The sequence below is a fragment of the Larus michahellis genome, chromosome 8, assembly GCF_964199755.1.
Source record: "Larus michahellis chromosome 8, bLarMic1.1, whole genome shotgun sequence".
Classification (NCBI taxonomy): Eukaryota; Metazoa; Chordata; class Aves; order Charadriiformes; family Laridae; genus Larus; species Larus michahellis.
In genome coordinates this window covers 50,513,085-50,537,924 of record NC_133903.1, presented here as the reverse complement: position 1 = coordinate 50,537,924, position 24,840 = coordinate 50,513,085, and the positions used below count along the sequence as shown (strand labels likewise).

Below are 24,840 nucleotides of genomic sequence, written 5' to 3'. Positions count from 1 at the left end.
CTTTCTTTTTGTCTCCCTCTGGCACCGATTTTAGCTTATTAGCCCAAGATTCAGAAGGAAACAACACTTATTCAATTAAATTGTTTGTCTTTCTCTTCCCCTCCTTCCTTCCCATATCTTTAGGATCTCTTGGCCAATTTCTGCCACAGCTGAAAAAGTGGTAAGTCTAAAAGGAAATTTAAGTTCTTACAAGTGTTGTGGCAATCCATGGCCAGACACAGAGGGGGTGAGCCAAAGCAAGTCCAACTCAGCTGGTGCACATGCAGTGTGGCAGCAGCCAGTTTGTTAATCAGCGCCTGTCCCGGCCGCTCAGGCAGGATGCATGCACGGCTGCGTTACTCCCAGCATATGCTGTTTCGGCCCAGGAGCGTTGCAGGCAACGTGGAGGAAGTTCAGGTCATTGTGGCAGGAGCGTCATCACAGACGTGGCAGGACTAGGGTTATTGCAAGGAAGAGATCAGAGGGTGAAGACACAAATCCATGTGCAAACAAGGGCGATTTTTCCAATATTCACAGGACAACTTTTCAAAGGTTGTTATTTGGACTCAGTATTTGAGACCGAGATGTGATACTTAGGTAATTTGAAAGCGTCCACTAAGCAAGAAGTCGACTTACAGGATTTAGGAGTCCCTGTTAACAAGAAAACAAGAAACATTTGGATCATTTCATTCTTATCGTTTATTTTGCTATTCATCTGTATTTGGAAGCCCTGGAAATGCTTAAGTACCTTTCTGATTACATTCCTGGTCTGGCCAGAAGCTGGAAATGCCTTTAGTGAATACCCGTGGGGTTTGAGCAAGTATTTGTGAGGGTGTTCCAGATGGACATGTCTGTGCTCAGTAACAAAAAACCCGCCAGGATTTGGAATTGGGAGAAACAGGTTCTTGTTCATCTCTTTAGCTGACTTGCTGAGTGACATTTAACCCGTTTGATCCTCTCTCCTTGTGTGTACGGTAGAAGTAGTTATATTTACAGCATGAGTAAGTATTGCATGAGACCTTATGAAGGTCTGTGAAACCACTTTCAGAGTCTCCTATGAAAAGTGTTATTATGATGATTACATGAGAAACTATCATTTGGAAGATATGAAATCATCACCTAAATATGTGCTTTCTGGTTCACTGAAACAAAAGACCTTTGAGAGTCAAAAATGAGTAAGAGTTTGAAAAATTATCTCCATCTACAGACCTTCATCTTCCTAAAATGCTGAGAAATATGCATTTTCCATTTGCAGACCTAAAAGTACTTTACAATTAGCTGAAACCTGTTAGTCTCCTGTGAGGATTAAGCAACCTGCTCCGTATTGCTCAAAAAAAGCATTTAAGAATTTGGCCTAGAATTGTAGAACTCTTGATTTTACATCCTATTCCATCTATATTGGGATATTACTTGGCTGTGATATCATTTAATTTCCTCAATCATATAAAACCTTCCATCTTTCAAAGATGATAGTACTCCGGGAATAATGTTGGAGCTGTGCCAGAGGATGGCGGAAGGTAGGACAATTGAGATTCTCACTGTTTGGATAAAAGTCATAACTCACGCCGGTTTGGTTTCAAAAATCTGCCTTAAGTATGATTTATTGATGAGGAAGGAGGGACCAGCATTTCTCAAAGCTTCTAGAAAGAAGTTTCTGAGTTGTTGACAGCCTTTTCTAAAGAGCCATATGCACTTTTCCATACGTGCCACCAACATACCTACGCTTCAAGGCCAATAGGACGCACAATGGTGAAGAACAGGTGATTTTTAAACTGAGATTCTCCAAAACTAGCCCAGATGTGGGCCGACAAGAGAGCTTACAAGCTCATAAATTAGGTCTACATAAATAACAGTCTCAGGCATTTGTGTGGGCTTCAGTGAACATACTCAGTGCTTGATGCACTCACTCGTAGAGGCAAGACTTACTCAATATGCTGGCTGAGAACAAACCGCATCAGACACTTCAGAAAGGAATTCCACCAGCAAACAGTAGCACAGAGGATGTTTTGTGGAGGATTTTTGAATGACTGTTTTTGTGAACAGAAACCCACTCCCTCGAATGTCAACACTTCAGATGCAAGGAAACTTCTAAGAACAAAACAATTTTAGAGAAATCAAAACACTACAGTTCAAACTTGACTCGATTCTAATTATATATAGTACAAAATAAAACTATTTCAAACTGAAAAATCGTATCAACATAGGTATTATTAAATAATCCATTATTAAGAATGTTGAAGTGATATCTTTTGATGTGAGAGTCTTGTCTTTTGTTTCTTCCAACATAAATGCATTCTATGATCAAAAAAGCTGTCAGATTTTTTACAGATTCAGTATGCAAATTAAATAAATCAGTTCATTGTTGTACTTATCTAATATAAACGGACACGCATTTTATACAGAAAAAATCTAATCCTTTTTAAATCCTGTTTTAATCTATGATGTCTTGTAACAGTGAGTTCTGTGCACTAATTGTGGTACTTTAAAAGTATTTTCTTTCATCAAATGTAAATGCTCTACTGCACAATTTAACTTAATATCCTTTTTTTGTCTCATATAGGACCAATCGATTTTACTTTCTCTATGTAATCCTCTATTCTATTTATTTCCTTTATGTTCCTTCTGATTCATCTTTGTTCTGCAAAAATTATGACATTTTCAATTTCTCTTTAAATCACAAGTTTCTCTGCATCTTTATATGGTGTCATTTTCAGCTTCTAGAGCCTCAGTTATATCCTTATGGACAGGCTGAGGGCTATGGCCAGAGCTGAGAGGGCCATGTCACCAAGTTAGAGAAGCACAGTCATAGCCTTGGTGTTACTGCCCTCTCTTTTGGGGTGGATAACAGTTACAAAATAACAAGCGGAGCTATCCACATGTAAACTAGACCATCTGAAAAATCAGTGCTGCTTCTTGGATGGTCAAAGCTAAAAGTTAACTCAACCTTCTGGAATGGCCCTAGACAGCTTTAACTTGCTTCCGTCAAAAACATTTAACATGCTGGAAATTCGCCTTAAACATAAGAAAAAAATTCTCTACTCTGAGGGTGGCCAAACACTGTCACAGGTTGCCCATAGACATTGTGGATGTTCCAGCCTTGGACATATTCAAAAGCCTTCTTGACATGGTCCTGTGCAACCTGCTGTAGCTGGCCCTGCTTGAGCAGAGGGTTAGAGACCTCCAGAGATCCCTTCCCACCTCTACCATTCTGTGATTATGTGAAAGACATCTAAATATAAATCGAAGGCCAAAGTGGTAACACAGACAAAGTAAACAGATTAAGGTCAGAAACTACTACTTCTGACTTCTTGTATAGTGTATGCTGTAAAAGCAGCACCAAACAGTGATGCTTCCCAACACCATGTGCCTTACAGACATTAGTGTGGAACACTGGGGCCCTGAGTGTTACAATATAATTTTTTTCTCAATACCTTCCTCCATCACCAATCTCTCCAGATCTGCAGCTCTATGAACCTGAGGGAGGAGGGAGAAAGCTGCCGGTCTCCACAGGAGAAGGGAGGACACAGAGCGAAGGAGCCCACTGAGTCCTGGGGCATAGGAAAGCAGAGGATGAGGGACAGCAGGAGCAAGGAGAGCGCACATCTTGCATGAAGCTCATCGCTTCTGGTTGAGGTAGGAAGTATGTTTCAGAAAAAGTCTTCCATCCAACTGTAGAATTGTCAATGTGTCCATGAACAAGCAGTTACATATTTCCAATATGGTTGGTTTCGTTGTTTGAGTTTTTTGTTTGTTTTTTTTTTAAGGATGTAAGTAACCAGAGGTATAAACCTTTATCTAGAATATCTTTTTTTCTTTCAGTGTTTATGTGAAGAGTTTGATCTAATATGCGTATATGAATTTATCCTTTTAGTCTTTCTGAATTCAAAGGAAGAGTTGGGTTTTCTTTAGGAAGGAAAAGAACTGAAACTTACTTCAAAGGAAGCGGTAGATGTAGTTGGCTCATTGTTATCTTAAGCATTTCCCTTCTTTGTTGTGCTGGAGATAAACTAATAGCTGCTATGCATGGACATACACGACTCTTAAGCTCTGGTTCGTGATTTTTTTGTAATTAAATCATTCAATGCATGATAGAGTCAAACTCCAGCAAAAGGGATTTTAATCTTGAAGGAGTCCGGCAGGCGCCACTTTTGCAACACTGTCTTGGGTGCATACTGTGGGCATGCTGATCTTTTCCACCCTACCTCTCCTTAATGACAGTGGGTGCACTGGGCATCAAAAACACCATTCTTTGTACATACACTTTTTTTTAGCTAAGCCTTTTACAGAAGAAAGGCTCACACATTTGTGCTGCAGATGCAGGTACATCTTCCTTCCCCCTTAGACAATTCAGGAATATGTTGCTCAAATTCAGCCACACTTGAAAGAGGCAGCTGGTGACTGCTATAGGAGAAAGTCACAAATGACTGCCACTACTGAGGGCACAGCAGAGGGAAGGCAGCCACTTAGTAGCTTTTAGCAGCAGGTGGCTTGTCAGTCAGCCCCATGTAGGTCTAGACTTCTTTATATGGTTATTTCTCCCCTGTCAGAACTGCCACAGGGAATATAGTACCCATATCTCAGGGGAAAGATGTGATGAAGGACAGGTAGAGAAGGAGATGGTTAAAAAACACAAGCTCCTCCTGCTTTCATTAGTCCTTTGAGCAGTGAAACTGTTCACATACACACATGCAGAGATTTGTTTAAGTACACCCTAAAGTATTCAAGGCATTAACGAAAATCCAAAGCATCTTGTTCATTTCAATTGCTTCTCCACCCACATTCTTCATTGAATTAAAGGATATCCTACACGCACTTTTGTTTCACTTATTCCCCAAAGATCGTTTCATCACACACCAAGTGAGGATCTTCGGCGTATTCATAGCAACATCTCAGTCATGGCATTCAGCATTATGATGTTCCTGGCATAAGGGATGTTATTAAGGGATTGAAGAGATGAATAGACGGCAGATTTCCCCAGGGCAGCACATCAGAAAATGGACATCAAAAGAACCTGGCTCAAAATGCAGTGAGTATTACTGGCTGCTGGCAAATCCTACTCATTTCTGAACAGTAACACTGTCAGGCTGTGTAAGGGACACGTACATCCCGGAATGCCTCTGTAAAACTATGTTTGCTTACCCACTGAAAGTACTCCCATTTCAACACCCACCCCTCTAGTTGAAGACAGCATAATCTTCATTAATTAAAAATATTTTGGGCCAAATCCAAATACAATCTCACTCAAATCATTAGTAATCCCCCAGAGCAAGCATGGCACAGGCTCTGCAGCCATCAAAATTACCTTTGTTTTCTCCAGTCATTTTTCATGAACCCAACTGGATTGCCCTAGAAACTCTGCAGATCTCTGAATGCGTGAATATTTCTTACAGGATGTGTAGGTTGTCACATATTACACGTCATCCTCACAGACCCCAACAGGATGACAGGCCACAGTCTGTGCCAGGAAATTTTTTAAATTTCTATTTCCTCTTTCACCAAGAACTGGTTGGAATTTATTTTCTTAAAGCTATTTTGAACCACGAGCAACAATTCTTGAGTAAGCATTGAGGAAGGAGAAGCACATACGCTGACATGATGTCACCACCTGAATTATTATGCTGGGATATAAAAATAGTTTGAAAAGCAGCATGGCCAAAATTACCATATCATTTAATTACAACCTACTTTTGTGACAGGCCGTCAGTTAATTAAGAGTGTCAAAATGCTGAATTGCCTCCAACTTCTACATGCTTTGCAAATGACATAGAAGTCATCTTTTTAAATAGCAACAGCTTAACTGAAAATGTAAAACCCATAGTGAAACGCTTTGAAAAATGAGGCAGTCAGCTGAACTGACATGAAATTCCCCACACCATAAATTCACTGGGGAAGACAGTTATAACCCATTTAATTTGCTCTCTGCAGATCATATTCACATGACAATTTTTTTTTTGGTGTTCAAAACTATTTTTCTGAAATTGATATTTAAAAGGAGTTATGAAAAAGGAGCCTTAAGTGACTGTGGTCTGTACAGCTATGCACGTGGCCTGGCTCCAGCACTGGCACATTCCCTCCAGACTGCTACAATACGGGCAAATGTAAAGCAGGAAAAGGCTTGGAGAAAAGGATTTATTTTCTTCAGAAATAAGTCACCGTCACTGATTCTCAAGTAACACATATGACACTAGAGAAAATAGCTGTAGATGGAATGATGTTTGAATAAGCCTGAAATACGATAGAATTGTTTTACCCATTTATTATACCTGGCAGCAAATCCCTTATTCTCTTTACTGGACAGTTGTTTTAAATAAATGACTTTGTATAAATTATATGAGATCACAGTTTAGTATAAATTGTAGCAAAGCAAAAGAATACAGTGGAAAGCAGACTGGATAGAAAACTCATGCGTGAACCAACCATTAAAGAATAGAAACAGTGTGCAAATGCAGAGTTAAGCCGAACATCTTGAAAACAAAACGAAAACAGTGCAGCCCCTCTCCTTCATTCTCTCTTTGGTAATGAGGTGGTCCTTTTGTTGGACAGCCAGAAAGAGAAGTTTTTGGGTTTGTTCTTTTTCCCCCAAGGAAAATGAGTGCTTAACTCTGAAAAAAAAACCTGATAAGCAAACATCTCCCCCTATAGTTTGCAAAAAGCTGAGCACCTTAATAATGAAGAAAACCCTGTGTCTTGGCCGAATAAGGGAACCAAGCTAAAACTGAGCCAGAACTTTATGTGGTATGACAATGTGGAAATGCATACCTCGGGGAGAGTGCTTGAATAAAAAAGGATAAGGCTACAGAAAGCAACATGAGAATTCAGCAAAATTGTGGCAGGCTCATAGCTTCATGATTGTGGCAGTGTGCACGTGATTAACAAATTAGGGGTTGGGGAAGATAAGAGACTGGGTTTCAAGATAATTTAGGTAGGAGACTAAGGGGAGTTTGTTAGGCCTATAAAACAGGCAAAGGACTTCAAATACTAGTAAGAAATAAATGAGCTTCCTAAGCAGAGTTCAAGGTGCTTTTTATTACTAAAGACTTTGATCAAGTAAATATTTGAGTTTGGTAAAAATGCCATTTAGTATAACAGGCCTTGAAAATGAAAGCTGACCAGTAGCTATGACACTAATGCTGTTTCTGTGAGGAAGAAGCCCTGAGCCCTGTAAATGCATTTTACTGACATTTACAATTACTGAAAACCAGTTGTCATTAATTTGACTATCCCTTAAATGATAAGCTGTACAGGGAAAGGGCCGTGTTTTAGTCTCTGTTTTCACAAGGAACAGTATAACAAGGACTTAGTATCCAGCAAGGCCCATTACACAATATGATGATGCAACACTAATTGCACACTGTGTTCTCCCTAAGCATTACCTTCAGCATTTAACAGACGATCCTTGAGATCCAAGCATTAGCCCATCAGTGACTGGAATGGCATTGGCTACACCCATTTCCACTAATGGTACAAAATATCCCATCGGCAGCAGCTGCACTGGCTGAGCAAATGCTTTGGAGATCAGCCTGTGTTAGCCTCCTTATTCATGAAAACATACCTAAAATTCCCATTTGCCAGGCGTGGTATTGAACGTGGACTGAATGAGTCTGGAATGCCGCAGGCATTGACATACAGACATTAAATCACACAAAAACCGAGTGAAAGAAGCAGTAACATCACTTATGTAAAGACCTCCTTGCTGAATACAAGTCACCAATCATTCCAGGCAGGTTGTGCCCTCTTGCCCATCAGCTCATTTCTCTTTCACTAGTACGTATGGCGGGGGGGGGAAGCCAGACACACACTGGTCTTGATCATGTCATTTATTAAGTCAGCAGTGATTGCAAACAGGGAATCATTCAGTCTTACCGTCACAGACAAATCCCACTACTAAATCCCATGGAAGTGTACACGTGTAGAGAGAACAGGGTCACGAGTACACACGCTCCTGCTTTTCCTATGAACTCAATAGCTCTGCCCGAACCTTCCTGTTCTCCTAGCAATGTTTTGACTTCACAGCAGTGTGACAACTCCCTACTCAAGCAAAAGGGCATTGCTTCACCAGGTGTAATTAAGCCCATAAAAAAAAAAACCAAGCTTATTTATGCCTTGCTAAATACATGATTGAGATTTTGCGGAGTGCTGCGAGTCAAAGCACTTGGGAAGCCCTGACCAATTATTTCCTCAACACCTCAATGAGACACATCTGTAAGTTGTTCACATTTGTAACTCAGAAGTCAGTCAGCTGAATGTTTTGAGTATGCTAAAAAAGGTTGGTACCCCATTTCAAACTGCCAGAACCCTTGCAAGACATTTTTGACTATGATAGAGGATTAAGCACAATGTTAGCCAATAGAATAGGGCACAGTAATAGTACATTCTTGAATGGAAGGGCAGGGGGGGAAGCTCTTTGACATCTATCCTTTATCTTGCTTTTACCAAACCAGAGAGACCTTCCCAATGCAAAACCTGCAAATATTTTTGCTTTAACAGGATTACTTAACTATGGTAGGAACAACTGTTAAAGCTTGTTTTTATTGTGCAAGTAGACAATGCATGTAGTACCTCCCACAGCAGTTTTTCATGAGACTGCTTACAAGGATAAAACTAATTGAGGACAAGTATTTAATCACCTCGCTCATCTTGGCTTATCTAAGAGCAAACACAGAAGGGCAAAAATTGAACCAAGGCACATCTCATACAAATTTTAGCACAGATGTCTCAGCTGAGAAACTAATAAAAATAATTTCTCCCCATGTTTATTCAATGCAAGTGAAATCTTGTTCTGAATAGCTCCTAGTTCATTTGTTCTTTCCTGACAAATACTGGCCACTCCGAACCATAATGAACCTGAGGGCCCAAGCAGCTTGAAAGCATTAGCAGAGCTGCAATGTCAGGCAGCCCAAACTCAAAAGCTCTGTTTCCCAGACAATACTCACAACAGCGACAGAGAAAGGAAGATGACAAAACTAGCACAAAGGAAGATGCACTCGGTATACATTCCAGATGATGGTACTGTGAGCCATTGAGGAAATGTGGGTATAAGACATCTAAACCTTTTATTACAGCTTACTGGAATCTCATGGAGTGCTTGTGCAGATTAAAATCATAAAAAAAGTATGCATTTTTCATAGAGAAGTTTCCATCAGTTAAGATGGTAATGATGTGTCTCTGCTTGTTCCCAAAGAACAAGCAATCTCACTCAAAGAAGTCACCAAGTTCTCAGTGACCTAGACTGCACTATGAAAATCCTCTGTAATTTAACAAAATCATCAGGATAGAACACACATACCACTAGAAACAATAGCTAGATTATCCCTTCAAATTTGACTATAGCCTTTAAAAGAAAAAAGAGTGGATAGAATATTTTTATAGAAAACCCATTTCAAGGTTCTCAGGAGAACTGAGCTGGAAAAAATCACCATGTAATGGGATAAACTATTACAATTTCAGGGCTGGAAGTGGCCAGCGTGATTTCTCAGTGCATGCTGCCAATGAAAGCAACTCTGCAATTCAAAGGGCAGGAGAAGAGATAGAGGTAATAATACCCTTGTGTTCAAAAGTTAATAATTTACAACAACAGAGAAATCATGCTACTGAGAGAAAGGTAATGTAGAAAAAAAACTAGAAAATGTAACACATTCCTTGGTTTTCAGAAAATTGATATCACTTTTGTGTCAAAATAGAAATCTCATCAAAATATCCAAATATCCAGCAGCAGATTATGAGAAAACCTGATGTCTTTCAGTCAAGCTGAGGAAGCAGGCCGTGGGAAACTTAAGACAGACAGAGGAAGAAATCCTTATTCAAAGTAAAAATTATTTTAGGCCCTATTTGCTTTCTTTCAGAAACATGCAAAAAATGCAAGCCATCACTAATTACAACTGCCAATCACACAGAGCAGACCAGAGTCTTTAGCAATAGAGCAAACGTTTCAAAATTAAAATAGAAGAAACTTTAGTTGCATCGTTACTCCCTAGAGACTGTAAAAATGCTGCAAGCAAGTTATAGCTATTTTCAGTTAAACACCATGTGTCAGAAACTACTTGAATCCAGATCTTGTCACAAAAATGGAAATGCCTTATTAAAAATCTCAGTAACTAACTTAAAAAGTGATTTTCAGTGAACAAGAACCTGCAGCATGAATTAAAACTTTGACGGCTTGCCCAGAAAAATCACTGTTCGTCTAAAGAGACACGCCAAACGGGCTGAAGGGGAAGGCTGTGTCCGGGAGCCATGCAGCTGCAGAGCAGTGGGGTGGCTGGGTCAGAGGGTGGCTGCGGTAACAGCACGCTGGGGTCACATGCTGCAGCTTATCAGCCCACAGTGCAGGCAATGCCTATGCCTCACAAGGCACAGTGAACTGTACCAAACCCCTATTTCACGACTCAAAGTTTAAAAGCAAACTGCAAGTTACAGTATCTGACCAGAATCGTTCGGCCAAGGCAGGCATCAATATGGCAAATCCTTCCCTTCTTCTCAAACTCAGCACGACCCCGGCAGCAGCACCGCAAGTTCCCCCCCACTTTCTTGCCAAGACAAGCCTCACAAGCAGAGCAAACAGCAGCAGGGTAAAAGGCTAATTCAGTCTGGGAGGATGGTTTGTGTGATGGTCATATCTGCCAAGCCTGCCCAGAAATACTGCATGTGAACACTTTCCTTCTGAAGGGAGGTTACCATTTATTTCTCAGAAATTTAAATAGCCAGCATGTGGTAAGGCAAAGACCACTGACACTGTCCCCAAAGCTGCAGCTTCCTCTGCAGGCACCTGTGGGACTGGCAGGCTCAAACGCTGCCACCAGAGCTCAGGACGCAGTTCCACAAGCTGGCTAAGCCAACCGAAGCAAGCTGTCAGGAAGAGGAACAGTCGAGTTCTTAGCACGTGCCAGTACCACTATGCACAACTGCATGGTCAGACCTCACAGTAAGGCAAGCTGAAGACCATCTGAAAACTAACCTTTTTAAAAGTCCTCTGCAACCAGTTGAGCAAGCTGATCCAGTTGACTTCAGACATCAGCTACTACTGCTGGTGCTTGGCAAAGCAAAGGAAGGGGAAGACTCCCCCCTCTTGGTGGCAGGGAAGCCTGGATTTGTGAAAGCCTTTCAGGGAACTTCGCTCTTGGTGTGCAAAGGTCTGGTGTCTTGCTGACAATCTGTTGAGATTTTAAGTCTTCACTTACCTATGTCTGGCAATAATTTGCATTGCTTAGAAATTTCCAGTTTCACACATGGCCTCAAAATCATATCTGATGTTCTCAAATTGTAGCTTGGTCCACATTTCCCAATGTTTGTAGAAAGCTGGTCACACGGCACTGACTCTTCTTTGTCAGCTAAGTTGCATTAGACAGAATCTAAAAATACATTAAATACTTTCTAATATTACATTTTGACATAAGCAGTTGCTATAGCTGCCATAAGGACACTGTCAAGAAAGGTCAAAAGGTTGTATAACTCCTTTTATTCAGCTGGAATACGTGCACCGAAAGGTCAAAAGACCTTGGAATATAATTTTTGGTTTGAATGTTTGCCTTAGCATTGATACTTTGTCAAAAATATCAGAAATAACTTCAAGAACTCAAATGAACGGACACCCTCCTTTTACTCCAAGGAGGCAACTAATTTAGCACAGTTACAAACCCCATCTGCAACATGAAGTTCAAGGAAATGTCATCTAATATTTGAGAATCTGACAGATACTAAAGTTGCCAAGAAAAAAAAAATCACATCTGAGCAAGCTGTTGTTTAGTGAGAGGGTGTTTAATGATACTGACAGCCCACCACATCTTATGCGTTTATCATGTGGAAGTAGTGTAGCTTTTTCTACCATCTGCACAGATGTAGCTCTTTTCTCTCAAGAAGCATCCAGGTTTTGTGTTCATTAATTTACACACCACATACTTGTAACAGGTAGAGCAGTACTCCTGAAATAAAGGCAAATCAAGGCACTGGAAGATGTACAAGTTTGGTTTTTCTTGCCAAATACACAGTACCCAAGTCTGAAATGAAAGCCCAGTTCCCAATAATGCTGCTCTAGATATCAAGCCAAGCTTCCACCCCAACATACCAGACAACTGATTTTAGAATTAATCTCTTCGTTTGCTCTGCTACCTGAATCCTCGATTGACACTGCAGCCCCCAGTTTCTGAATAAATCCGTGAAGTTCTTCAGTGTCTGCAAACTGGTCTTTGGAAAAAAAAAAAAAAAAAGGGCAGGGGGGAGGTGGAGAAGGGGGGGATAAAAAAAAAATAATTACTTGATGGGAAAGCAAACAGTTGAATGTGAATAACCATTCCCTGTACTTCTGCTGTCACTTCCGTAAAGTTGCTGTGGCTAGCGTTGTGATGTGCTTCTGTTCTGCATCACTTCATTTGCTCAAGCACAAAGCATGGATCATTTAATTAGTGTACTCTTGATCTCCAGAACAATCTGTCTGTTCACTTTGCTGAACAAACCAGCACTGTCTTAAAATAATAAAAGGAGACTAATCTTAAGGGCCAGTAGAAAAACTCACACACCCACCTTCACTTATGGGGCAGTCTGCTCAGCCCCTCTGTACATCCCCACTGTCTGGAGCAGCGCTGTCTGATTCCAGGGAAACTCAGGAGAATCCTTCCGGGACATTCCTCAGTAGAGGCATGAATTCATCTCTTACATATAGCACAGACTTACTGTGCTGTTAGAACTTCCTCCGTTCCATCCTGTTAACAGCAATACACTGGTCAATCAATACACTGCTCAGTAATCAAATAAATCTGTAAGACCTCCAGTGCTCGTTTTGTACACACCAAATCTAAAACGTTATTTGTGAAGATCGTGGCACAGGGGAATTCATCGCAGTTCCCATGGGAAGTTGACAAATACTAGTGAATTATCAACATATTTCAGCAGCAGTTCTAAATTCATCCTTATAGTTCTTGTGCACTCTTCAAGTATTCCTACATAACAAAAAAAAATTCACCCAAACTCTCTTTCTGCCCCCCGCCCCAGTTTGTTTTGTATGTTAAATGTTCTTTTAATGTCAACGCCTTCCAACCTACCAAGGCTCTTAGCTGCAAACTTATATTGTTACCAAGTGCTGCACCAGGAATCCCTCACCAGCACTCGGTACCAAGTCTCCAGCATCACGGACTGTACTGTAATCTCTGCCACCCATCATGCGTGAGTATATGTTTTTCATAGAGCAAATGCACCACAACTGCAGGTTTTTACTTCTCCTGGGAGAAGCCATCCAGTCCCAGGTTTCCCCAACCATAAACTAAGGAACTACACAAATCTACTAGCAATCAGGGCAGGAAGACTTGCAGTCTTACACATTTGCCAAGTTCTTGATTCTTTCAGTCTTCACTGATAAAGCTTTAATTCTCTCACGAGCAATCCAAGACATGTTTCAACCTACGTTCTGCTCTATTTTCAGATCATTGTCAATATCTTTAATATTCAGTTATCTTTACCAATATCTTTAATATGTCAACAGTGTTTGAGTATGTGAGCAGGTAAGCTCAAGGGCTTCAGAGGTACAGCGGTTATCATGCTTCAAGCCAAGCAAAGAACATTTTAACACTGACCTGTTCACCTTCACGTGGGGCATTTTTACTGTAGCAACACTCCCCAAAACTACTCTTAGTAACCTCGCGTTTCCATCGGCATGTTCAAACACTGTTGGAGTTATACCATGAATAAACATGAAGAAAAATAGCTTTTCCCACAACAGCCTTGATGGGTTACTTTTAATTAAAATCAGTTTAATGATGGATAAGCTCTAGTATTTCCAGCAGCAAATCATAAGTGGTTGACTGTTTTCAGATACAGTGAAAAAAGTAAAGATATTATAACTACATAAGCTAGCATATTTAGTTAGTTTACTGGTTGTCAAACATAGGAAAAAGTGAGGGTTTAACATGTAAATTGTCATGACCAATAGCATGAATTAAATGAGTATTTTGTAGAATCGGAAAGTTCAACTATGTAAGTTTAAGGAATCAGTTTCCAAGGCTTACTCTTAACCTCTCACAAAATTACTTCTGACGTGCTTCCTACATCAGAAACCAATAAGCATGAGTTTCCAGTATCTGATTAGTACTTAGGTGGAGGGGATGTCCCATACATAGTCTCAGTACAGTTGCTACTTCGAAACATTCTTCACTCACGCCCCTTAAGCAAATGGCAAGACACTGCAAATACCTGATTCTTAGTATCCTTCATTTGCTCTTTGAGCTTGCAGAGGCAGCAAAAGGCAGTTCAGTGTGCCTGTGCACACATTAATGAAAACATCTCTTCTTTATAAGCACAACAAATGTATCTGCAGCTGATTTCAGATTAGCCATACAACAAACCAAAGTTTCATTCGACACAGCAGGAAAAATAGGAAAGTGGGTATATGGGAGTGTGAAATCCCAAAGCTCTAACAGGATCCCCTGTAGCCCTGCATGTCGCTGTCAGCAAGGATTTGTGCTGTTTGAAACAGCTGCTGCACCCACCTGTCCTTCCTCAGCTAGTGCTGGTGGGTGGAGGAGACAACACACAAGAGGGAGCATTTCCTCTTTTGTACTGTTATTTTATTTTGTAGTAAGATCCATGTAGTATATAAAATATAACAGGAAAAAACTGAACAAAGCCTATAAAATAAATGAAGGAGTTAGGATGACAAACCACTACAGCTCTGCTTTCGTGGTTTTATGATATCACCAGAACTCATGTACTGTTTACCTTGTACTTTTACAGTTCTCTAGCATATGAACCTACATCAAAAGCTGATATGTTCCAATTAAGCCATAGTTAAGTGACAGATGTAGAGGAGAAAACGGCTTTCTTAAGCCACAGCTGCCCTTGACACAGGTTACAATGATGTCTAACTATACCGTAATGCACATTACATCAAGAACCTTGAAAGAGCCTCTGAGAAAACGGGTTCACATTAAGCATTTTAAAGAAAGGTTATAAATACTGCACTGTACCAACAGTACCTCCCAATGTCCTCCTTATGCCTGAGGAGCATTTGTGGTTTTTAAGAAGCTACTACATAGATGACACCAAACCTAGAGGTAGGTTATAGGCAACGGTAAGTTACAGGCAAAAAAAAATAATATCCCTTTAGAGCTAGTCAATTGCACAAACCACCCAGCAGGAGGCAAGGCAAAATGACAAGAACTCTTTCCTCCCACCTTAAACATTGCTCAGACGGTGCATTTAATCTCTAGTGCCCTAAGAATGACAGCGGATCATCAGCTGCTAGTAAATGCAGTCATGCCAAGAGAACAGCTTGAAGTTATTCAAGCAAAAATCTGTTACTGTGCAAAACTGGTGCACTGGACTGTAACCAACTAGAGCTCCAAGTTCAGGAAGTGACCTGATGGTAGAGAACCAAGGTGTTTGTTTTCCTTTTGACATGGAAAATATACTACATAATCAACAGGAGAACATACTGCTAAGTCTACATGGAAGGAGTCAAACATCAGCTTGTCTCAAAAGGTTAAAGAGACAAGAAAGAAAGGAAGAGTTAAGAAAGGTTAAAAAGAAAAAAAAAAGAGCACATTTTTTCTGAGACCAAGTTTTCTTTTTTAAAAAGTTACTGTACCAAACAAGCCGGTAAAACAGCTTGTCTTCGGTATCATCTGGGATCAAGGTTAAGGTTGGTAACAAATATCATGTGCACATTTCAACAATGATGAGAAACACAGCTGCATGTACAATAGTTAACAGCAAATTAAACCCAAGTTTTAATGGCAATGCCTTCAGGTCACAAAATGTGGACAAAATTTTCATCTTAATTACCTTCTCTGCACTATTTGATGATAATCAAAAGTAACAATGTTGAAGATTCATTTTATTTCTACTTCCAAAGGAAAAGGGGAAAGGTTAAATAAGTGTTCTCCAATTTGTTCTCCACTATATGTACACCCACACACATACACACACGCACATGCACACACCCCTCAAACTGCACTGACATTTCCTTTTGACCAAAAGAGTAGATCCTGGGAGTAAGTGCAAAATGCAAAATCAACTGACAGAAAATGCTGAACAAACAGCATCATAAAAATACAAAATATTTATATTACTGAACTATTAACAGATGATGTTCTCTGTTTCTTTAAAACTTTGGAACCACATAGCTGATTTCTTAAATCTAGTCCATGCCAGCTTCCAGAACTATTAATGATTTAGTTAGCTTCATTCTTTGATGCTTCATCAAAGTTTTCTACGAGATCTGAAAGAGATGAAGATATTTAATACAGTAACGCCCAGTAACATTACCTTTGCAAGTTTAATGAAAATACATATATTATAGGAACAGTTAAGTAGTTCTTAACTAGACTTGTGTATGCCATTTATTATGGGCAGATTTCAAAGGGCTTTAGAAAATAGGGTTTGTTTGAACAGACATGAAGAAACAGAAATGCAGGAACGCTTATAAGAATGGAAGTTCTAACATGAAGCGACTAAGATCTACTTTTCAGAGGTGCTGTACAAGCTGCAGATGAGTCTTGAGCCATCATCATTCTTTAAAGAATGCCTGAAGTTAGGCACCCATGAACTCCAGGAAACAGAAAGAAAAACAGCACTAGAGCATGAGGACTGAACTTATGGGTCCACTAGTCTGTTGTTTTAGCTAATACACCATGCTGATGGATATAGAAGAGTGCGGTGACTGATAGACAGTTATTGATTGACAAATTAAGAACTTACAATATTTATTCATTGAGAAATTTTCAAACACTAACGTATGCTTTGTTTCTTCTACTGCTCTGATTTAAAGAAACCTGATGACTATGTCAATCATGTCATTTTGCAGCCCTAAAACCCTATTTGGGCATTTAGATCACCTGTTCAACCTCCCTGGAAGTATTTTAACCTATTTTCACTTAAGAATTAGGCAATTTGCACAAGGTAAACCTTTTTTCAAAAGCTGGAATCCAAAGTCATCAATGTTTTAATGCTGCCTGGTATATGAAGCTTCCCTTAGCAAGTGAGAAGTATAATCATATCAAGAGCTAAATATTTAAATGCATGAATTGAAATATTTATACATTCAATGGACATCTATGTGCCTACCTGGGACATCATCATCTTCTTCATCAATATCTTCGGATTTTGGTGCTTTACTATCCAACACTGTAAAAAGAGATTTGGTGCTGAGGTCTCATTATACAGAATTAGGGACAACCAAACAAAATAAAACCCATAACACACAGGCAAAAAGACAAAACATTTCCCCAACCCCTAATAATGACAGACACACAAGTGACTGGGCATCAACAGTAATCAACATGACCAAGAGGTCTACTTGAAAACATTCTTATACCAAAGTATCAGCACAGCCATTTTCAAATGCTTAGGTGTGTTAAGGCAGAGCTAGCAAAAGATCAAACGATACAGAAAAAACCCAGCATGACTAGATCTTCTAACTGAATTCATGTGTTTCGATGCAGCGATAACATGGTACCAATCAGGGACCGACACATCATATGGTTCATTTACCAAGGTGCCACATCTGTATGAAAAAGTGTTTCCCTATCAAGGGTCCTGCATCAAACCTAGTCTTCAAGGTCACAGGAGTTGGAACACGCTACAAGTAATTTAGAGAAATGCAAGAACTTAAAAAAATAAAGCATTTCTTCTCTATGGTCTGACTTCCTGTACTACCTAAAGAAAGCACAGTAAGTATCTATTGATACCAAGGTTCTATCAAAGAAATACGCTTATGACAATGTATCTTTCTAAGTTTTGAAAGATATTTTACATTTTAGTAAAGAACTAGGAAAAATAAACCCTTTACTTTCAATTAAACTCTGAACATGAAATATAGTAGAAATTAAAATGATTGATTTAGAAGGAATAACTATTTGTTGAAAACATTAGAATATGTAATGTATTTTCCAGTTCCAAATACAGACAATTGCAACATGACCAGTTACAGTCTTTTTAAGGACCAGTATAAATATGAAATCCATAATTTTTTGAATGCCCAACTTCAGAGCTTGATATTAAGAACTATTTTTTAGCAATATTCAACATGAAACTTGAACTCTGATATGACTACTTATAATGAAAAGTGCACCTGTTCTACAGTCTAAGAAAGCTTTTACAAACTCGTATCAAAGTCAGACTGATTACTTGCATGCTTTAAAGTACTCTCATGTTCCAATTTCATAACATAACCCATTGTAAAAATTTCCATCTATTCTTAAATTACATACTTGCTTAGGGACAGTAGTAGAGACCTCTACAAAACATGCTACAGTACTTCAAGGAGGGTATTATTCTAAAGAGGACTGTCCCCAGACTCCATTTCTTAACTGTAAAATCCCAGTAATAGTTATACCCCATATATGCACATACACACCATGCTTCCATGGTTTTAAAACGAGTACAATATAAAGAACCACATCAAAAACTTGGGATTTTTTTTATTTTGAAGCAAATCTTTGATTTTTGAATTCGTTTTTAAAAAGTCTTGGTTTAATTCCAAAGGGAATTATAAAGAAGTTAAGGAATATGTTTCTTCCTCTATAACCACAATAGAAATATGCTTTGTATGAACGAAGAAAACAGAATGAATTCCCTGACAAAGAACCTGTTGAGTTTTTCCAAGTGAAAACATGAACTTGCTTTCCTCAGCATTTTGTCATACACAGATGTACACCTGGAACAGCAGCATGCTTGACTTACCAGATTTTTGTTTGGTTGTTTTTAAAATCAGGGCCTGCCTATATAGAATCTTGACTCAACAAATTAAAAAAAAAAAAAAAAGAGTTTCACCCCCTGTATTTCCACAGCAGTGGCAAATACATAAAAGCACATATGCTTCTGATCACTTTGAGTTGCACATGCTGCTGGTAAATTTGGATTAAAACTTTTAATACTTTAATACTGTTCTTTAAACCAGCGATGAAATATTCCAAAGAGACCTACCTTGTCTTGGGAATTGTTCAGCTAACTTCCTGAGACTTGTTAAGCTGTCAGCACCAAGCTGGCTTAAGATGCCTGGAAGCATTTCTGTGATCGGTTTAGCCTCTGCATGACCAGTAATTGCAAAAGTGTTAGCAGAGAGGGAAGCTTGAACCTTGGGGTTGTTGAAGTGAATAACTGTTCCATCATCTTTTATCATGTTCACCTGTTTAAAGATATTAATAATATTTACCAAAATGTTGTTGCATCTTGTTGAACAAGCATGATAAATTATTAATTCAGATCTAGATTTAAAATACTAAAACATAAAAAAAGATTACAAAACTACTGCTCCTCCTAGAGAAGAATACTAGCATGATAAAAATCAAAGTACCTGGAATTAATACCACCTAAACTGGAAATAAAATACCAGTTAGTGGTAAAATATGGGTTCATACATACTATATGAAAAGGTAGAATTTTAGAGCTACAGTTCCTTCACAAAATACCCTTATCTAAATACAAGTAACAAGTATGCAAGGATCATATGTTATACAGTTTGTGCTTATTTTTAACATGAAGGCAAAAAACATACATAGGTTACTAGACTGTAAGGTATAAATGAGTTAATATCAGGAATGCCTAGGGAAAAAAGACCCTGAAACCTTCAGCTCTGCGTTAACTCTGCAAACTAAAAGCTCTAACAGAAAAGCCTTGCCACATCAGTTATGACTTAGAAGACCTCGCCATTCACAGCTATCTGTGTCACCTACCAGGAAAATGTTATTGTTTCCGCAGAATTGGCAAAGGCACAAGATTCACAATCTGGCCTGCTTGCTGAAGCTGCCGAAGGCAAGGATGCTTCTTACACATACACACACAGAACTGGAGGTTTATGGACCAACTGCACTGGAACAGGCTTCTATGCCTTCCCAATAATTCCATGACAACTCTTTTAAGACTAAGCACATCACAGTGGTCCTGCTCTCTTCCTCTTCCCTGGTCTTCTAAATCACCAAGAATTAAGTTTTATCATCAGTATAGCAGCCTACTTCGCTCCTACTGTCAAAGTTTATACTGGCAGATTTGTATGGGTTTATGTTATGTTTTTTAACTTAAAGGGAGACAGAATAGAAAGTTAAAGTTTTTCTTCTGGGCATGGCTAAACTATGGTTATGTGGAAAATCACTACCTGAAAAAAGGAAGAGTTTTACCCATCCAACGAAACAGTACTAATAAACTTAGTGTCAAAACTCGTAAGCCTTGCTTTTAGTAGAAGTTACAGGGAGAAAACAGAAATTTAGGAACTAAAATAAAAAGATCTAAAATATAAAAACAGGTAAGCTATCAATCTTCACACAGCAACAGAGTTCAAAATACGTTTTGAAGAGGAAAACCAGGTGCATCACTTTCCTGCAAAACTAATGGATGTCCTGTCCTTTGCATATAGGGAAATGGTAAAGGCTTCAAGCCCAGTCACCCTCTTCAAAAGCCTCTTTAACAAAATCACAGACATCACATTTGACTCAACATTACTAGCCTCCCCAAACTCGTCTATCTACACAGAGTTTACCATGGTGTAAAAGGTGTCCACCTGAATACAACAACATACTGCAATTACATACCTAGCTATCAAGGCAGAGCATGTTGTATTATCTTCCTTCACATCAAGACATCTAAAATCCTTAGTGTCTGGATAAAGATCCTATGCTCGGTGGGGAAAATCCCACAACAAAACAGAACAAGAACTGTGTCTTTCTTTGGGTTTGTATAGCTCAGCATATAGATACCAAGCTTAAGTAAACAGACAAATTGAATTGTTTCTGTAGCAGAGATATGAAAGCTTAGAGGCAAACCAGGCTTCCACACTGAATCTGCATTTGCCTTTGGAAGACAGGTATGCACTAAGTGACCTCTGGAAGCACCCTGCAATCCTGCTTAAATTAATTAATCACAGATTAAATATTATGCTTCTTTAGCCAAGTACTACAGTCATATTGAGTTCACAATGAAGGAACACCTCCCACATATAACCATCACTCTACAGTGTTGTGGAACATGTCAGTGTTTCAGTTCATATTTTATACATGTAAAATAGGAACCTTTATATTCCTACTTACATTTAACACAGAAGCTGGTTCTGTAAAGTCTTTGCTGTGTTGCAAGAAATGCTGTCTCCTGTGACTACCTGTCTGGCTTCCAGCTGAGATAGAGTTAATTTTCTGTCTAGTGGCTGCTGTGTTTTCAGATTTGGTATGAAAGGAATGTCAATAATGCACATTGTTTTAGTTGTTGCTAAGTGATGTTTATACCAGTCAAGAACTTTTTTCAGCTTCCCATAGAAGCCAAGAGGGAACATAGACAGAACAATGGAATGACCAATAGAATATTCCATACCATAGATATCATGTTCAGTATATAAACGGGGGCTGGCTGGGGCAGGGAGGGAATCCGCAATCACTGCTCAAGTCAGGCTGGGCAACCAATTCACTGGGCAGTGAAACTAACTTGTGCCTTGTATATTCTTTTACCATTATTATTATTTTTCTTTTCCATTACTGTTCTATTAAAACTGCCTTTATCTCAACCCATGAGGTTGGGTTTTTTCCCCCCTTTCCTCCTTGTTTTCTCCCTACCTTTCTATGGGGCAGGAAGGCGGGGTAAGCAAGAGGTTGCATGATCTCAGTTGCTGGCTGGGGTTAAACACTACCACAATTCTGGTAATTTTCATGCAATAAAAAGACACAATTTCAATAATACAGACTTGCAAGTTCTTACTTCAGGTATTTTCATAATGTCTCTTTATATTCTGCACCACACAACCCTTGCTTCAGATGTGCCTGCACAGCAGATGTGCATTTACTGCTCTTCTCATTAAAGCAGGTAATCAAATTCATGAAGTCAAGAATCAAGAGAAGTTTTGTTTTGCAATGCATGCTACACACATTAATAACATATTACTGGCCTCTACAAGCACTATCTGGCCAGCAGAACCTTTTTCCTTATTTCTCTAGGTATGTATCCATTAATGTAAATGAGACAAGAATCAAATAACCTTACCTATCAGTAACTAGACCTGTAATTTTTTGAGGGGAAGAGAAAGTTGTCATTTAAAAAAAAAAAACCACCACCAAACCAAAAAAACACAACCACTAACCACCACCAGAACAACAGAGTAAATTTAATTTCAAACAGGAAACACTTATCACTATACCTCTTCAATGCCAGCAATGTTATTTACTGCCAGTTTTTTGAGGGAACTCTGAAGTTTTTTGTCATCAGCTGTAGCTGTTCTGTGCACCACCTTCTTCTTTCTGCGAGCTGTTCCCTGGAAAAGAATCAAGACACAACAGTCAGCTATTCTCAAAATCTCACAACAGTAGTTTTTGAAAGTCATATCACAGTCTGAGCAACCTATTTATAAGCTATATGAAAGCTCTGTAGTCAAAAATACTTTTCAACTTACTTCACCTACAGCTTTAACTGTCAGTCTCAATTTTAAGCTGTTTCTTAAGCGTAAAAGACCAAATGGTACTGAACAGCAGCAGTATTTTTCCCTTCCCACAAGCTAGATTATAAAAATACTATTTAGTATTAAGCAATATGTAAAAAGTTTCCCCAAGAACTTTTTTCCAAGATGAAGCACAAACACAGTGATTTAAAAAGGTCACACTTTCGTAACCAAATAATTTAACATTTTTAAACTGTTCCACAGACAGCAATTTTGGAATTCTTACTCTGCAAATTTTTGTACAACCCCACCCATGGTTAGGAGATGAACACCCACACTGAACAAACTATACGCTTTTGTTTGGTCATATAAGCTACCTGCTGGCTCAGAGAAAAGAAACAGCTCAATGCAGAGTCACATAAGCCCTGGAGCTGGTACAAAGGAAGGAACTTCCCAACACGGAAAAAAGAAAGGCAGAACTGGACCAACCAACAGGTAAGCTTAGCTTGAGCTTTCACAGGTCACAACAAGTCACTGAATTAAAAAGAAAGCTTACATGCTGTGGGAACTACTCATCCAGCAGTTGTGAACTGAAATAGAATCACATTTCAGGTAGTAGATCACACAAAGAAACAAAAATGTATTTTTCAGGCCTCAAACATACATGCTTTTTTTCCTCCCTCCCATGAACTAAAGCCTACATTTTGAAAAACAAATTTCAGAGATGTTTCTCCTTCAAACTGTAAATTACAGGAAACAATGTCTCTCTGATGGTTTTCTTACCTTTCCTCCTATTCGGACCTGCGCTTGAAGCTTGGCCAGCTTTTCTTGGTTCATAGTGCTGCGTCTAAAGAATAAGAATGAGATACAAACACAAGTTAACTATCAAAATATTAAGTTTTCCACAGTCCATTTTAAAAGTACTCTTAAAGTTACAGTGGGTTTTTAAACTTATAGAAAGTTCACCAAAACAGCACATCAAACAAATTCACATAAACAAACACCACCTAAGTAACACTAAGTGGTCCATCAGCGGTCTGTTTAGCTGAAGTGTCTGTACCATGAGGAGGCAAATCAACAGGACATTTGATTTTACATCAGTATGAGGTACTAACTGTGAATTTTCAAGTATGCTAGTTTACTGTTAGAACTATTTGACTGAACTACTGACTCAGAACAGACCCAAACCTGCACGTACAGCACGAAGACTTCCAGGGAAATACCTTTAAGAAAGCCCAGGGAGGGATTCATCACTGCACTACTTTGAATATGATTTTGAAATAATGAATTTCTTGTACTTTTAACTAATAAGCCAGTTCCAAACTCAGTGAAGTTCATGTCTTGATAGATCTTTTATACGAGCCTCTGGCAACTATTCACCCAATTCAACGACTGGGAAATTAAGTCAAGTGGCTTCTCCAACTGGTCAGGTGGGACCTTTAAAGGCTGCAAGACCTGAGAATCTGTAATGGGTGAAAAAACACCCCTAACCTTCTAACACATGGAAGGCATTTCGCTGCTCTGCCCCAAGAAGTCATCAGTGAACCCCTAAGTAAAGGGGAAACACTCTCCGCATGGGCATCGTGCTGGGGAAGCGACGGGGAGGGGTAGACGAGGCTCCCGCGGCCGAGCGGGGTCCCAGCGCCGCGGGGATGATCACCGCACGGACAGGGACCCCGCCGGGGAGACGGCAGAAGGGACTGGGGCCGGCGGGCGGCTAGCTAGCCGCCCCCAAACCAGGGGGAGTGGGAGGGGATGAAGGCCCCGTCCCTCGGGAGCCAGGGCAACCCCGCCCGTCCAGGAGCCCCGCGGCCCCAGGGGGGACCCGCGGGCCATCGGAGCCAGGGCAGACCCCGCCACACCGCGTCCCGCCGCACGGCCTCACTGCGCCGTCCTCTCCTCAGGGGACGGCAGGCGCCCGCGGCCCCGCCACGGCCCAGCGCGGCGGATGGGGACGGGACGGCGCCGAGCCACCGCGGCGCCCCGCCGCCCCACGAGGCGGCAGGAGAAGGGAGGCGAGTGGCACCGGCGGAGCCGTGCCGGCGGGCGCGGGGAAGGTCTCACCTGAGCGCGGCGGATGCCCCGCAGCCCAACACGCGGTGAGAACAAGATGGCGTCCGAAGAAGGAAAGAGAGGCGCACAGAGAAAGGAAGCTTCGCGCCACGTGACAAAGCCAACCCACCCGCGGATTGGCTGCGCCGCGGAGCCGTATTTGCATAGCGGGAGGGGGGCGTGGGCGCGGGACGGCGTGCGCGCGAGGCGCGATGCCTGCTGGGAATTGTAGTCTCCGGGGACGAGGAACTCAGAGGCGGGAGGCGGCGGCTACAGAAGCGTCACCGCGCTCTGCCCCTTGGCCAAAGCGCCTTCATCTGTATTACCTGCCTAACCAGTTGGGCAACTCTTGGGAGTAGCGGGAAAAAAGGTTTTATTTGGTAAGAGAAAATAAATCCACCCCTCGCTGCCTGCTCCCCTGGGTTTTGTTTAGGGGAGTAACCCGGTGTGACGGAGGGACTTCTGCCCCGCGGGTC

The 24,840-nt window shown here is 40.3% G+C and overlaps 1 protein-coding gene across 3 annotated transcripts; it reads right to left on the bottom strand.

Moving 5' to 3' along the window:
• Nucleotides 1–7,781: 7,781 nt before the first annotated feature.
• Nucleotides 7,782–24,766, bottom strand: BTF3L4 (basic transcription factor 3 like 4). Of its 3 annotated transcripts, none has more exons than XM_074599178.1 (8): nucleotides 24,377–24,766; nucleotides 23,096–23,159; nucleotides 22,076–22,189; nucleotides 18,886–19,087; nucleotides 17,026–17,085; nucleotides 12,493–16,180; nucleotides 12,038–12,156; nucleotides 7,782–11,324 (listed from the first exon to the last, which is right to left on the bottom strand). In XM_074599178.1, the coding sequence occupies exons 2-6, from the start codon at nucleotides 23,147–23,149 to the stop codon at nucleotides 16,134–16,136; spliced, it is 477 nt and encodes a 158-aa protein (XP_074455279.1). In that variant the 5' UTR covers nucleotides 23,150–23,159; nucleotides 24,377–24,766; the 3' UTR covers nucleotides 7,782–11,324; nucleotides 12,038–12,156; nucleotides 12,493–16,133. The 3 variants fall into 3 exon arrangements, with proteins under 3 accessions (XP_074455279.1, XP_074455280.1, XP_074455281.1); XM_074599179.1 differs by having other exon boundaries at nucleotides 7,782–11,126; XM_074599180.1 differs by having other exon boundaries at nucleotides 12,082–12,156.
• Between the last annotated feature and the right edge of the window lie 74 nt (nucleotides 24,767–24,840).